This window comes from Mercenaria mercenaria, chromosome 1 (assembly GCF_021730395.1).
Source record: "Mercenaria mercenaria strain notata chromosome 1, MADL_Memer_1, whole genome shotgun sequence".
NCBI lineage: Eukaryota > Metazoa > Mollusca > Bivalvia > Venerida > Veneridae > Mercenaria > Mercenaria mercenaria.
The window spans coordinates 84,908,505-84,923,477 of NC_069361.1; the positions used below are offsets into that span (position 1 = coordinate 84,908,505).

Genomic DNA, 14,973 nt, shown 5'->3' on the forward strand with positions numbered 1-14,973 from the left:
TATCTCTTGATGAAGTTTTTTTCTTTTAGCCTTTTCTCATTGTCTCTCTGTGTAAAATATCAGATAATACATGTACTTACATCATTTTTAATAAAGCCCTGTTGAGATAAGAGGCATCAGTAAATGTAACTCTGCTTGTCGTCAAAATATTTGAGCCGTGCTATGGGAAAACCAACATAGTGGCTTTGCGACCAGCATGGATCCAGACCAGCCTGCGCATCCGCGCACTCTGGTCAGGATCCATGCTGTTCGCTAATGGTTTCTCTAATTGCAGTAGGCTTTAAAAGCGAACAGCATTGATCCTGACCAGACTGCGCGGATGCGCAGGCTGGTCTGGATCCATGCTGGTCGCAAACCCACTATGTTGGTTTTCTCATGGCACGGCTCATTTGATAAAACAAATTAGATTCGATGGCGCGTTTTATAGTATATTTGTTAAGTCATTTGAGGTTTTTTCGCACCCTCTGTATTTTGCATGTTGCATTAGGCCCACATATAGTTCGCGAGATATGCAAACAAAGAAAACATGTACATTGTATACATTTTCTAATTGGGCACATACTTTCACTGGATAGAGTAAACTAAGAGTAACAGTTTGTAAATAATACATGTTACTGTGGTAATATTTGTCCATGACATTGCTTAACTGTTGTCCAAAATTAATTTTATCAGCGAACAGAGTTACAATGTCACATATCCCGGTTGTTAAAGAATTTAAAACTTTGATGTCCTCAAGTGTTCTAATTTGATAACCTCTAAAAGTTTTGATATCAAGCGACAAATAAATTTGAAGATCGGACGACACTTGTTCTAAAACTCGGTCATGGAACGGATCGTCTGCTGTATCGTTGCCTTGTTTGTCGTCTGCTACGCTCAGCAGCCAGAACCTTGCCGTAAGTTGCATTTATATTTTTGTCTTGTTCTGTTTGATTTTGACTGTGACAAAAAAAAAAAAACAGATCTGAAGCGCTGATATATTACAGACTCCGGAATAAACCGGATTCAAGCGATTGGAATGACGAGTATCTTTGATGTATATATTTTGTAACCATGTTAATCCTAAACCTAACCTTTAGTCAGCATATTATACATTTTACATGTAGTAAATGCATGCGGTCATGCAATAATTTGCGTATTTTTGCTGTGCGCTCCGATGGTAATAATTTTGTGACATGCGCAAAACGACCGCTCCAGGTCTGTAGTGAGCTATATTGTTTTATTTTAAACAAAATTTTACGAGAACGGTCAGTGGACACATTCTTTTCGGTTTTGCACCAGAAATAACTTGTTCTTCGAAACCAAAGAACAACTTGATCACAAGATGATGAAAGACTTTTCCATCTTGCGTTATATCGTCATCACGAAAGAACTCATTTGACTATGTGTTTGTGGAACGCGTCTGCACAATCTATACTTTTGTCAAAATCTCCCTCGATTTTCTATGTAATGTCTTCAATTTCAGAGTCCCCGAAACAATGGGAGGGCAGGATGGTGCTGGTAAGAGTTTACTTTCATTCGTTGTAACTAGTGTAATTCAGTCACAGTTTGTTTTGTATAAAAGAAATGTTTTCTACACTATCTAAACGTGTACATGCATATTTATTAAGTTTTCAGTTTGTTACTGAAAAATCATTTCAGTAGTTACAAAACTTTGAAATATAGTCAAACGTTAATAACCACATTCGGGGAATAGAAAATGTGGTCTTTGTTGACGGGTGGTCTCTCTACACAGAAAATTTACAACATTTCTGGTTAAACGATAGAAAAAACAATGACCTTTATAGACAGGTTGTTTTAGTTGTAGCTTTTATTCAGAAGATTTGTTCAGCACAGGTTTGACTGTAAGGGCTAGATTTCAGCAGGGTGCAGTTTCAGAGTGCAGTATCGAGGCAAACAAAAAGATCTAACACGAATATTTACTGCTGATATCAAAAGAGCACTGTCATGGGCGTATCTTGTACAAGCTAAGAGTTTCAGATATGATTTATGTTTGTTCAGTAAGGATGAACACATAAGTAAATGTAAGGCGTTTAGAAATGACCAAGCTGTAAAATGAAAAATCTTTCACGGTCTTATATTTTTACAGTTTGACGCGAGCAAGGAATTTACAGAGAAGTCACGAATTATATATGATGAGTTAGGCATGAGAGAAAGAGTAATCGAGGAAATTGAGTATGGCAAGGAAAGAGATTACTATGACACACTCACGCTGTACAGAGAGGTAACACTTCTTTACATATCAGATCAACATGTGCTTTTGATCTTTTTTTTTTTGATATTCAAAGTTTGTAATACATAACGAAAATGATTATGCTTTGTTTTTGTTGAGTTTAACGTAGCACCGACACAATTATAGGTCATATAGCGACTTTCCAGCTTTGATGGTGGAGGAAGACCTCAGGTGCCACGCCGTGCATTATTTTATCACGAGCGGGTACCTGGGTAGAACCACCAACCTTCTGTAAGCGAGCTGGATGGCTTCCTTACGTAAAGAATTCAACGCCCGAGTAGGGCTCGAATCAACATCGATGAGAGGCAAGTGATTCGAAGTCAGCCACGGAGGCCCCTAAGCCAGCAACCTTAACCACTCCGAAACAGAGGCCCTAATAACGAAAATGGAGACACAAGTGTGTAAAACACAATAAGGTTACAGAGAAGACGTCACAGAAAAATATATTCTTGGCGGTTTAGATGTTGGTAATGTAAACACCTGTTCGTTCTGCACACTTGCTGCTATTTTACTATATCTTTATTTCAGTAGGTTAGTACTATAATTGAATATTAATGCACTTTCCTCAATAAAGTTATTCATATCTGTTACAAAGTAAATTCAACCTTAACAGTCTTAAAAATGTTCCAATACAAACAGATGAAGGAATACAGAGTGAACCTCCGCACGAAGAAATGTAACGTAACCACCGTCAATCATCCATTCCGAGTCAAGGGTGTCCCAGCCGGCGCCAAGTTTCTGTTCGAGGGAGTGATTGGAGCATCTAATATACAATATGAACATTTCACCGCGGTTACCTTCGGTGGTGAATATACAACAGATCATGGTAAAGATTGATTTATATAAATGATAGATAAAATGTTATTGAGAAAATATTTATTTATTTATTTGGGTTTTACGGCGCGCCAACACAGTATAGGTTATATGGCGCCAAACAGGACTACAAATTTTGGTTCACATCTCATTTACATCGAAATAAAAACATGAGGTATGGAATCAAAATTTGCATACCTGCTGGGATCACAGAGTTACAGAAAAACCAAGTGTTAAGACCCTATTAGTCGCCTCTTACGATCATGCAAGGGTAAGGCAGTGGTTCCAATTCTTTTCATACATAGATCGTCCCAGAACCACATGGGGCGAGAAAATAATGTAACCCTACTTTTGGTGTAAATTCAGTTTGTTTTCACAACTAAGAGAAATGATATGTTTGTTTTATTAAGAATTTCTGAATGATCTTTGCATCACTTTGATGTTTCTGTAAAAGTGGTTGACACTTCGATAATAAACTGCCAGTTAAAATATAACAATTTGAATAATATAATGCTCTTTAGAACAAACTGTTACCCTAAGGACATGGCAAATGCATAACATGATGAATAAGTTAAGATGAAACGTTTTTAATCTGTATTCTTGCATAAAACTACTTTTTTTTCACTGGATCCATGTACTAATGGGAGAAAAATCGTGTGAAAACAATGCAATTCACGTCCTGTTAATACATGATTTTTATTTTTGAAATGCTTTGCGAGGGACGTATATGTATTTCAGCATCATCATCATAGTATCGCGTCTTCGTCATCGTACCTTTGCGTCTTCGTCATTGTCGTGGCATCGCTCGTATCTAAGGCGAAAGCGATAGCTCAATGGCCACCGTAGTTATGTCCGAGATATAAAAAATCGTAAAAAACTTCCAGAACATAATTTTGGTAGAGTTATTGTTTCTTGGTCCTCGTTATGGATATTTCAAACATGTTTACCGTTTCTAAGAACAACAGAATGGTAATTAAAAAAAAATGTACCGGAATCGTAGGTCCTAAAGTCATCACATATGAAAACAATACATTTAGTCGTCGTGTAATGTTTTATGCAAGAATAGCGACAATACACATTTATTTTGTGTATTAACGTCTGCAGAAGCCCTTGGAATGTGTTTGTGACTCGACCTTCGGTCTCGGTTACAAACATTCCCGCGAGCTTCTGCAAACGTTAATACACACACACAAAAAAAACGTGTATTATCCCTACAGTGATGTCTGATAAATTTAAATTAACCAGCGGCTTTGAACCTTGTTTTTTGAAGACGGATACATGTAAGTCCTCGATTACATACAGAGAACACTATAAATGTTAATGCAAGCTACTTATTTCAGTGAGGTATGCCACTACCGTGACATTCCCAGACTGCGTTCCTATTGCCGACAACTACTACAATGACGTCACTAAATACGTTGAATCAAGGTAAGACTAGTACTATTTAATCATTTGTTTACAAAGAGTAATTGAGCCGTGCCATGGGAAAACCAACATAGTGGGTGTGCGACCAGCATGGATCCAGACCAGCCTGCGCATCCGCGCAGTCTGGTCAGGATCCATGCTGTTCGCTAACAGTTTCTCCAATTCCAATAGGCTTTAAAAGCGAACAGCATGGAGCCTGACCAGACTGCGCGGATGCGCAGGCTGGTCTGGATCCATGCTGGTCGCACACCCACTATGTTGGTTTTCCCATGGCACGGCTCAATTGAGTATTTCGTTACACATAAACTTCTTTCCTTAAATAAGCCTAACTGTTTTAGCAGGGTCGATTCTTCTATGTTCAACTTTTCAAAAGATATTATATTCTACATCAAAACAGTATTATCGGTCAGCTTTAGAAAATAAACGTAATTAAAGAAGAAATGCTCTAAAGTGGTGTATAAGCTTATGCAAAGAAATGTAAGATCTAGTGTGGCATTGGTACCTTGAGAGTGATTCAGTTGAATGAATTTAGATTTATTTTTTTTCTTTGTAGTTTTGACATTTTTTCTTTCCAGAGAAAATGCGTGTATAAATTTTTCCTTTTCGGAATAAAACTGAATATAACTCTGTACTACGAAATTATTTATTTAATTTGCTTTTGAAGTACTGAAATGATTTTATTACTTTTTTCAGGTATTTTGATATTCATGCGGGAATCACTGACCCCATGGCGTTTATTCCTCCAACAGAATGCATGTAGTATACTGCGATATAGAAATATATAGAAGATGCTGGGAATGAGGACGCGTCTTATTTAAATCAATCTTGTTTTAATTTATGAAATGCCTCAGATAAATCAATGTACTATCCTCCGTTGCTTTTGAGTAGAATTAAATCAAAATTAAAACAGTCTGTATTTCTTGCGTTTGTTCAGCTGTCCGATTTTCATTTCATTACCTACTACTTAATGTCATTTCTTATTTTCACTACTTCTGCTGAAAACCAGTTAATATCTGATTAGGCAGAGGGGATCTTCAGGCCATGATCTTCGTCTGTGTTATTGGTACCAGGATCTGCGATACGTTAAATATGTTTTAGGTATTTATTTTATCTGTAGGACATGAAAATAAGAAGCGACAGACTCGCCCGCACTCTGAGAGACATGTTGTTTTAACCATGACGAGAACTGACCTAGATTTTAACCATATATCAGTAAGAGCAGTCTGTCGCTTCTGACTATTGACAATAAATAACAAATGCTGATTGAATGGGATAAGGCCGTGACTTTTATTATTATAATATCATTACAGCGAATTAATGAAATATCATGGCATATTGTATGAGATAGAAGTATCATGAAACGAAGCATGAAATGATAGATTTCTAGCCAAATTGCATAGAAACAAAATAGGCAACGCTATGATGCTGAAGCTCTAAATTTATGAGAAGTACACATGTACTAGACAATAGAAGGAGAATGCAAAATTGCAAATTCTGCTAGCAAATCCAGCTGCCGAAATTTCGAGGCCAAGATGCTCAACGAATTCTCAACATCATGATAATGGATTTTAAGGAAACAAAATTATGAATCCGGTGCATGTGCAAGAGAATATATAATAAGAATAAAACTTGCCAAATAGATACCATATTTTTGCCATGTTTATGCAGCAATATATCAGCCATGAAGTGAACAAAAGTCACGTCTAACAATTAAAACTTAAGTCTTTAAAATAAAATGATTTTTTTTTTCTTTTGTTCTTAAGAAGATGATATTTTGCAGCAAAATAAACAAGTCCGCTGCTGCCCGCGTGTTTACTTGATACAACATAATTATCATATTCTACAAAATAAAATATTTTCTTTACTGAATAAAAACAAGCAGTTTCTTTTGTTACACAACCTTAAAGTTTAGCTGAATCTAGTTCATTTTGTTAACAGGACTATTTCAAAGGGAAGTCGAGTAACTGCGAGCCGGCTGCCTAACCCCTAACTCCTATTTATATATCTTTTTTACCCTCATCTTTTAGTTATTTATCTTAATTTGAAGGGCGGAGGGGGGAGGTAGTGATGTCCAAATGCTGCAAACAGAAAGGTGTCTCCACCCCCCGACTTCCTTGATCTTTAACATTCGTTTTTCTGGTATTAAATGAAAATTGGACATGATCCAGGTCTTAACATTTAGACAAATTAAATATACAGATAAATACTTAAATAATCTGGAAAAAAAACCCGCTGAATTTCGTAGACGAAACACTTTCATATGCATGAGCAATATCTTAAACAATCCATAATGAAGCCTTCATATACATGGTGGCGAACGTTTGACTTCTTGGAAGGAATAATTTTCTTTATCCATAAAAGGCACTGTATACCGGTGTGGCAGTATGTGGCATGACCTGGTGTACTGGCGCTGAAAAATATATAACACGACAGCAGATTTTTTTCCAAAAATTGTTAGGGTGAGGAGGGTAGGTACTTTTATACATGAAGTGTCGACTTGCCTGCTTAGTTATTTATGAAGGAATGAACCGGTTTGAAATATAAAATTGATCAAAACGACCCAACCCGTGAACCACTCGTGCGTGAAAGTGATTAATCGAGGCACGTTATATTATATGGACTGGATTAGAGTAACAGAAGCAGAAATTATAGCTCATGCGTACCTACTGAAAAATAACATAGATTTATTTCTCAAGAGAACATAAATTCCTTTATTTTATCTGTAGGACATGAAAATAAGAAGCAACAGACTCGCCCGCACTCTGAGAGACATGTTGTTTTAACCATGACGAGAACTGACCTAGATTTTAACCATATATCAGTAAGAGCAGTCTGTCGCTTCTGACTATTGACAATAAATAACAAATGCTGATTGAATGGGATAAGGCCGTGACTTTTATTATTATAATATCATTACAGCGAATTAATGAAATATCATGGCATATTGTATGAGATAGAAGTATCATGAAATGAAGCATGAAATGATAGATTTCTAGCCAAATTGCATAGAAACAAAATAGGCAACGCTATGATGCTGAAGCTCTAAATTTATTAGAAGTACACATGTACTAAACAATGGAAGGAGAATGCAAAATTGCAAATTCTGCTAGCAAATCCAGCTGCCGAAATTCTGAGGCCAAGATGCTCAACGAATTCTCAACATCATGATAATGGATTTTGCTCTGATTGCCTAAGTTATACTGGTGATTGTGTATACAATATGCCATACCGAAATGCACAAAGTGTGTTGAGGGCCACCAAATATTTTATGAAATAAAATTCGTCCATAAAATGGTACATTGAATATTGTATCTAATTACTGAATAGCCACATGCAAGCATTCGTTTCTTTAATAATACCAGATTTTCCGGATAATTTACTTTCAAAGATGGCAATATAAGCTATATTCAACTCTATTTGGCCATTATTTCTCTTGATTTTATCTAATCAACAATATGCAGCAGTTACTTTTTCCCTGATAATTTGTTGGGTCTAACCTGAAATAGAGCAGGTGGTAATCTTTAGAAGACGCGCACTTTATAATTCAGCCATTATTCAAGTATATAATTACGTATATTTGAACAGATCAAATATTTTTACTTAATAGTGTTTTGCTTACCCTGCTAGCAAAGTTTCCATTTACTTTCACCAGTCTAAGGTGAAAGAACTCTACCGAGGTCATGCCACCCTGCCACTTTGAGTTTATATTTAGAATTAGCAAAGTCTCATGCAAACCACCAAATGGTTCGACAGTGCTCTCAGGCTGCCCTTCTATTCCTAGTGTATTGTTTGACTCGACAGTGCTTCTTCCTTGGTTCCGGTATAATGACATATATCGACAGCACAAACGCCTGTGACAAGAGGATATAGAAGCTGCATACACAAGCATCTAAATAAAAGTAAATATAGTATCAAAATTATTATCCATTATGTTGGGTTAACCCCCTCGGAATCAAATAACTAAATAATAGAAATACTATACAGATGTTGATTATTCATAAATGATTTCGTGATTACGATAAAGTCACAAAGCGCACAGCCCTAGATTTGGCAGTGTGGACGAAAATTATTAAATAGATGGCGGCATTAAGATACCATACTATTGCAATATTCAAGAATCAATGTTACTGCAATTCCTGTACGACTAAGCCACTGGAAGTGGAATACGGAATATTTTCTTACATAATACATGCATGCGCAGGCACCATCTAGCACTGAAAACACAGTCAAAGTCGTAATTCGAAAGCAAAATTTATATGACATATGCCGTTCAAATCAGTTCGATCAAATTAACCTCCTTAGAAATTTTGATTTAACAAAAGCCATAGTAAAACAATTTAATTACAAGCGTAAACATAGATATTACAGACATAAACCAATGTATAGTCTGTATCATATACGGTAGAACACGGACCAAATACAACTTTTCAATAACATCGACTTTTTATCTTTCGCTTCTACAACATCCACATCAAAATAGTTTTTGATAAAAAGCGTTAACATAAATAATGTGGTCATAAACCGATTTAGATGGTAGAACAAAAGGGACCACAGACAACGGTTTAATAACATGTAGCTTTTACCTGACTACTTACCTTCAGGTAATGCTACCAAATAACATATTTTAACTACTTTACCCAACACCAGCATAAATTTCTGTTGTCCACATGCCTGTTTTCTTTACCCATCGCCAAAAAGAAATTTACTTTCAATACCTGCCTAAATAAAACAAAACAATAGATTGTACTCTGTATAATAAATAAAATGTGACGCAATCTAATACTTAATGTATGATTAATTTAAAACCATTTCCAGTTTCGGAAGGTCAACATAGTACTGCTGTAATTATTACCCGATGTACAGTAAAATGCATAGTCTAATCATCATCATCATAACCGCCACCACCATCATCATCATCAGAATATTTTAATTTTGCGTTCAAAGGTATGATTGCTAGCCCAACGTCATCATCAACATCATCATCATCATGAGGATACCATCAAAATTATAAAATTAGAACAATTAGTAAATAACCACGATATTATATTTCTTAAACTAGAGATGCTTTTGAAAAAGGCGCATATCTCCCACAACTGCCTTATCAGACTTTCAGTGCTTTGATTATTACGCGACTGCCTTATCAGACTTTCAGTGCTTTCATTATAAAAAACAAGTTTCAAGGGCCTTCATTCCGAAATGCCTGAGGCGATTTGGCAAGTTAACGAACTTGGCCGAGATATTATGATCAAACACATTTTCGTCATATTTGGTGAAGATCGGATGTGAAATGTTCATCTTAGAGTGCGGACAAGTTTTGTGACAGACGGACATATGGACACAGACAGACAGACACGCACGCACGCACGCACGGACACACGGACACACACACACACAGACAGAGGAATAAATAATATATGGCAACTACACCACTATGCGGACCTGCAAAACTGAAAAGATAAGTTGGTATCCAACGCACAAAATACTGGAGAATACTATTCCACAAACAGATAAGTTTGTTTAGTTATACATTGTACGCAACAGACACGGGTGCAAAGGTGGGGATCGGGCACATTGTGCCACGCAATAGTTAACCCTCCAAGCAATCAACTGCACTAAAAGGTAAAAGGTAAAGGTAAAGGTAATTTTATTTAACGTCGCTTTGTGAAACAATTAACATAAGTTATGCAGAGCTTTTGAGCGACCCTATTTTAAAAACAGTTAAAACCATTTATACCTTACCCCCAGCAGTTTGCTGGTACCCATTTACAGCTGGGTCAACTGTGGCAAACGTGATAAAGTGCCTTGCCCAAGGACACACCGCAATGGGAGTAGCCAGGATCCGAACCAGGGGCCTTCACCTCCGTGGGAAAGCGTCTTAGCCCTCTCGACCAATGCGTCCACTAAGCGGCACTCAAGGACATAAACGGGGGGGTGTGATGTCTTTTCAACATACCCAAATGTTAGAGGTTTGTAGCAAAGTGATCCACAAATATATAAAATATATAATATGTACTGACTTACAAGTACACATTTATAAACAACTTTCGACGGGTCAAAGACCAATTTGCCGAAGAGTTGTAATCCCTGTTTAATATAAGATACAGTCAATTCGAGGAATTTGGTTGAACGGCCGACCATGTAGGTCAAGGCCCCCTCTAACGGTTAAGAAGCGCAAACCCTTAACACCAATAATAAGAGAAGGCCAGTCGAACGCCAAACTTAAGATGCTGATCTAGTGGCCAACCTAGGAAGTGAGCTTGAATTTTAAGATACTACCGCAGTATCAAACCTTTAAAAGGCATACCAAAATTGTGGATCATATAAATTCTATATAGCTCACGTGATCAACACGGACAGCGTAAAAAAGCATTTTTGAACAAACAAACAAACAAACAAACAAAATTAATTCTCCTGTACGAGTGCGTTGGACCAGTATCTCCTCTGAGAGACATAATAACAACATCAGTAATAAATTGATAATCATTGTGATCATCATCCAAATCGTCCATTCCAGTATCATCATAAGAATCGTCTTGACCACTAGTCGTGTTCACCAACATCGACTTTTTCTGTACATAAATCTACTAAATCCGTTCTAGTATACATAGTATTATAACCATCTGCAACGACAGAAACATGACCATAATGGACAGCATGATAAATTATTACGCTTTATAAGTATTCAACTGCTAGTACCAACAACCAGGTCTAGGAAAGTGCTAAATTTACAGATTTTCTGTAAATTTACAGATCAACTGTAAAATTACAGAGTCAGTGATCTGTAAATTTACACAATGGCCAGTGGAGAATGCCTCAATTATCTCGTGCAAGAGGTAAATTTTCATTTCCGCAAGAAAAGTGAAGAACAGCTGACATGGAAAAAAAGGTAAATAACGTATGCAATTACCATTTTATGAAGTTATTACCTACTTTAAAGTATTTTCATAACTTTGAAGTACCTTCCTTCACCACTATTATTGTTTACATATGAAATATAATCGAAATTAATAAAAAAAACATGCAACTGCAGTAACGTTGTTTCCATTATCCACCATGTTGAATTATGACTCACCAGTGCCTTGACTGGTTTTCTATTATAGAAATGTAGCTGGGAGCTTGATTTCCAGCATCAGCAGAGTTGTCTTTCTTTAATCTTAAGGTAGCTCTGCACGTTTTAGGATCGATTTTTTCTACAATTATAAGTTCTTTAAACTTTGATTTTTTTTAAACTTCACGATATACATAGAACGTTGATAAAATAAAAAAGAGAGGGCAGTTTTTTTTTATATTTTGCTAGGCAGATTTGAAAAATTTTGAGCTCGCATAATTTTTATAATGGAATTTTATGCCAATATGATAAGTAAGAAAATTTCCGGGAATAGTTCTTTATAAAATGTAGATTTAAATGAAACTTCACATACTGGTAGCTATATGTAATGTGTTGAAATAAAAAGTTTAGGTCTGTGTCCTTATTTTTGTTATATTTTCCTATGATTTATGTGAACCGCACTTTAACGCTTTATATATATTTCAGCATCCCTATCAATTTGAGAGAAAAAGAAAAACTACCCATGAAAAAATGTCCAGAGGCAGCAATGGCAAAGCGGCGAAGCGGTTCTGTAGTAATGGAATATCTCAAAGATAAGAAGAAGAGACATGATACAAGATCAACAAGAAAAACAGGGCTGTTCAGTAAGGTAACTATTTCAGTTAAATTAATGTGTTAGTGTAAAATATTTCTCATATATAGAGAACATAGATCTAACTTAAAGTATATCTTTTGACCGACATATTTACTTACATAGAAATAAAAACAAACTAAAAACGTGCACGTTTTGCAATAAAATATATTCTTAATGAATTTGCAGGCATTGGAATATGCAACACTAACCGGGGATCCTATAGAATTAATCATCAGGGACGAATATTTCAGCAGTAAAGAGGCAGGGCTTGAAGTCGTAGACGGTGTACCCCAAAAGCCACCCATGGAACAGATAGTCCAGGTAACACATTTACATCTCACTAGTCCATGTCCCCACAATCAGCTTCTGAAAACAATGTAATAACCGATTTCATTTAAATAACAGAACGGAAAATAGCTTCTTTTTTTTTTAAATTTTACATGCAATTAAACATGTTATCACGTGAACGATTAAACGTTTTATCACGTTATTACAATATCATACCCCAACATAATCATGAAATAGTATATGTATTTATTTCAGACAGGTGAAACTTCACCACTTGCCGAGCAACCTGGGTGCTCAAACCGTTTGCTTTCTCCCCAAGCTATCAGGAGACGAACAGTGACTGAACCAATATCAACTGCAGATGCCACGATTCAGTGCTCTCTCTTCATGGATATCCCTGACATTCTTGGGAACGATAAGCACTGTAGAGTTTGTGGCGCACCATATGATCAGGATTCAAGAAGCCAGCAGAAATTGTGGATCGGTTGTGAAACCGATGAGTGCACCTACTGGCTACACGCAAAATGCTTGCTAGGGGACAGTAAAGTCTTAACGCCTAAATTTGTGTCAAAATTGCCATTCCGTTGTCCACTGCACAGAAAATAAATAATTACATATATCAGTATATAAATAAAAATATTTAAATAAATGTTTTTTATATTTATTTACCTGCAGATTCTTTTCTGTTAGTAATTTCCTCTAAACACTTTACCACATCACTGTAAAAAGTAAGAAAGACACTCTTTGTTCCATTCTTCACTTCTGAATTCCACTGAACCCTCAAAACTTCTGCCTCCTCATCGCCACCAGCTGACTCTATGTCCTATAAATTTAAATGCGTCTCGACTTATAATGATGCTGATATAAAAAAAATTGAGACGCGCCATGTGACCAGCATGGAACCATACCAGCCTGCGCATCAAGGGCGCTTTACAATTAAATATGAAGAAAACAAGAGAAAACTCAGTATTACTAGAATGTCATAAAACATCATAAATTATGTAATTTACCTTTATTAGATTATCTATAATTTTCTGGATCTCAGGCTTTGTCTTGTTCCCGATGTCGAAAAAAGCTGATCTATCCTCAGGCGTAACAAAAATACGCTCGCATATTCTGAAAATGATTTAAAAAATCATAATGAAAGAAATATATAGATATAAAAAAAAACAGACGTAAAATTTTATAAATTTAAGTTTTCCGCTAGGACCAACGCATGCTCCCTAGAAACACGAGGCGCTAGTGTACGGAATAACGATTGGAAAGCACTACATAACGATGGCGAATGTACAAAGTACGATGTAGAATTTCACCATCGTAAACTCGTGCTTTGCCATTGCTCTGTCGCGCTTCGCTATCTTACCGTCGTACCTTAACGATTCGAGTTCCTACGGAGCAGGCAACATCCTAATAAATGAACTTCGGATAAAACTTGGAAATTCCATACAATACATTATTAAATATTTATTTGTTACTATTAATTTAAATTATAGTGAAATATCTTAATACATTGGGGTAGTTTTCATAATACTTCAACTTGTTTGTGTTACATTTGATCTCGAAGTCCACAAGAGCGCGGTCAAGTGCTTTTCCGTTTGTTGAAGTGTGGATATTGTCGTCTGCTGCAAAGTATGTTCGCAGCGTCTGAGAAAATTCAGCCACTGCCAATGGTTCTTCGAATTTCCTTAAAAGAAATAAATGTGTTTAATTAGTATGTCAGTGCAATATAATTAGGTATAGGAATCATTGGCATTTTTCTTTGCAACAAGTCAAATACATTAAAATGATTTTATAATTAAACATAAACAGTTAAATTTCTGTATAAAATATTGTATATACCGGAAATATTTCTTTGATCTGTTATCCCGAGAGTATACTGCATTCTGTATCTGAAAGCATTTTATTCATTATAACAATTTGGAACATATTATTTTTTTCGGCGACGCCGTCTAAATTAGTTTTCTGTACCTATGCCAAGTGACTTCAGTTTGCAAATCAAACTACTTGATAACGCATTATAGATAATTTATCAAAATGGAAGATTTATGTAACACTCTGCCTGATTGGACGAGAGTGTCAATTTCTTTCACTCTGTTGATTGTGCTACGTTGAGTGAAATGTAGACAAAGCGTTTATCCTAAACGACGCTGTTCACAGTTTTAAAGCTAACTTTGGCTCGGTATATTTAGCAAGAATATTGATATATCTCAAAATGATAAGTAAGTTAAATAAATATGATAATAACCTGTTCAAATACCAATATATATCAAATTAAAGAAAGAGCTGAATACGGTCCGCGTATCACATGAATAAGGGTGTGATAAGAGTCTTTTATGTAGAGAAGTGCTTTTTAAAAGATTTTCCTTGTTACAGTTGTCGTCTGTATATGAAAAGGTTTCTTGCTTTTGTGACTTATTCAGATTGCATATTAAAATGAGTACTTGTTTGCTTTGATATATTTGTTATAAATTATTTAACTGATTTATTATACAGAGGATATTTGTTTGTTTGCCACTGCAAACAAACAAATTTTCT

The 14,973-nt window shown here is 35.9% G+C and overlaps 2 protein-coding genes and 1 long non-coding RNA gene across 3 annotated transcripts; 2 read left to right on the forward strand and 1 right to left on the reverse strand.

The window, feature by feature from the left end:
- Positions 1-768: 768 nt before the first annotated feature.
- On the forward strand, positions 769-5,380 carry LOC123545419 (mammalian ependymin-related protein 1-like). Its single transcript, XM_045331739.2, has 6 exons — positions 769-893; positions 1,463-1,497; positions 2,087-2,221; positions 2,870-3,056; positions 4,384-4,471; positions 5,162-5,380. Exons 1-6 carry the CDS (start codon positions 824-826, stop codon positions 5,226-5,228), a joined length of 582 nt encoding a protein of 193 aa, XP_045187674.1. The 5' UTR covers positions 769-823; the 3' UTR covers positions 5,229-5,380.
- Positions 5,381-10,536: 5,156 nt separating this feature from the next.
- On the forward strand, positions 10,537-13,114 carry LOC123545417 (uncharacterized). Its single transcript, XM_045331737.2, has 3 exons — positions 10,537-12,165; positions 12,337-12,471; positions 12,694-13,114. Exons 1-3 carry the CDS (start codon positions 11,959-11,961, stop codon positions 13,042-13,044), a joined length of 693 nt encoding a protein of 230 aa, XP_045187672.2. The 5' UTR covers positions 10,537-11,958; the 3' UTR covers positions 13,045-13,114.
- Positions 12,348-13,554, reverse strand: LOC123545418 (uncharacterized). The gene is made up of 3 exons (XR_006685350.2): positions 13,449-13,554; positions 13,108-13,261; positions 12,348-12,516 (listed from the first exon to the last, which is right to left on the reverse strand). It is a non-coding gene; the product is annotated as an uncharacterized LOC123545418 (long non-coding RNA).
- Positions 13,555-14,973: the final 1,419 nt, after the last annotated feature.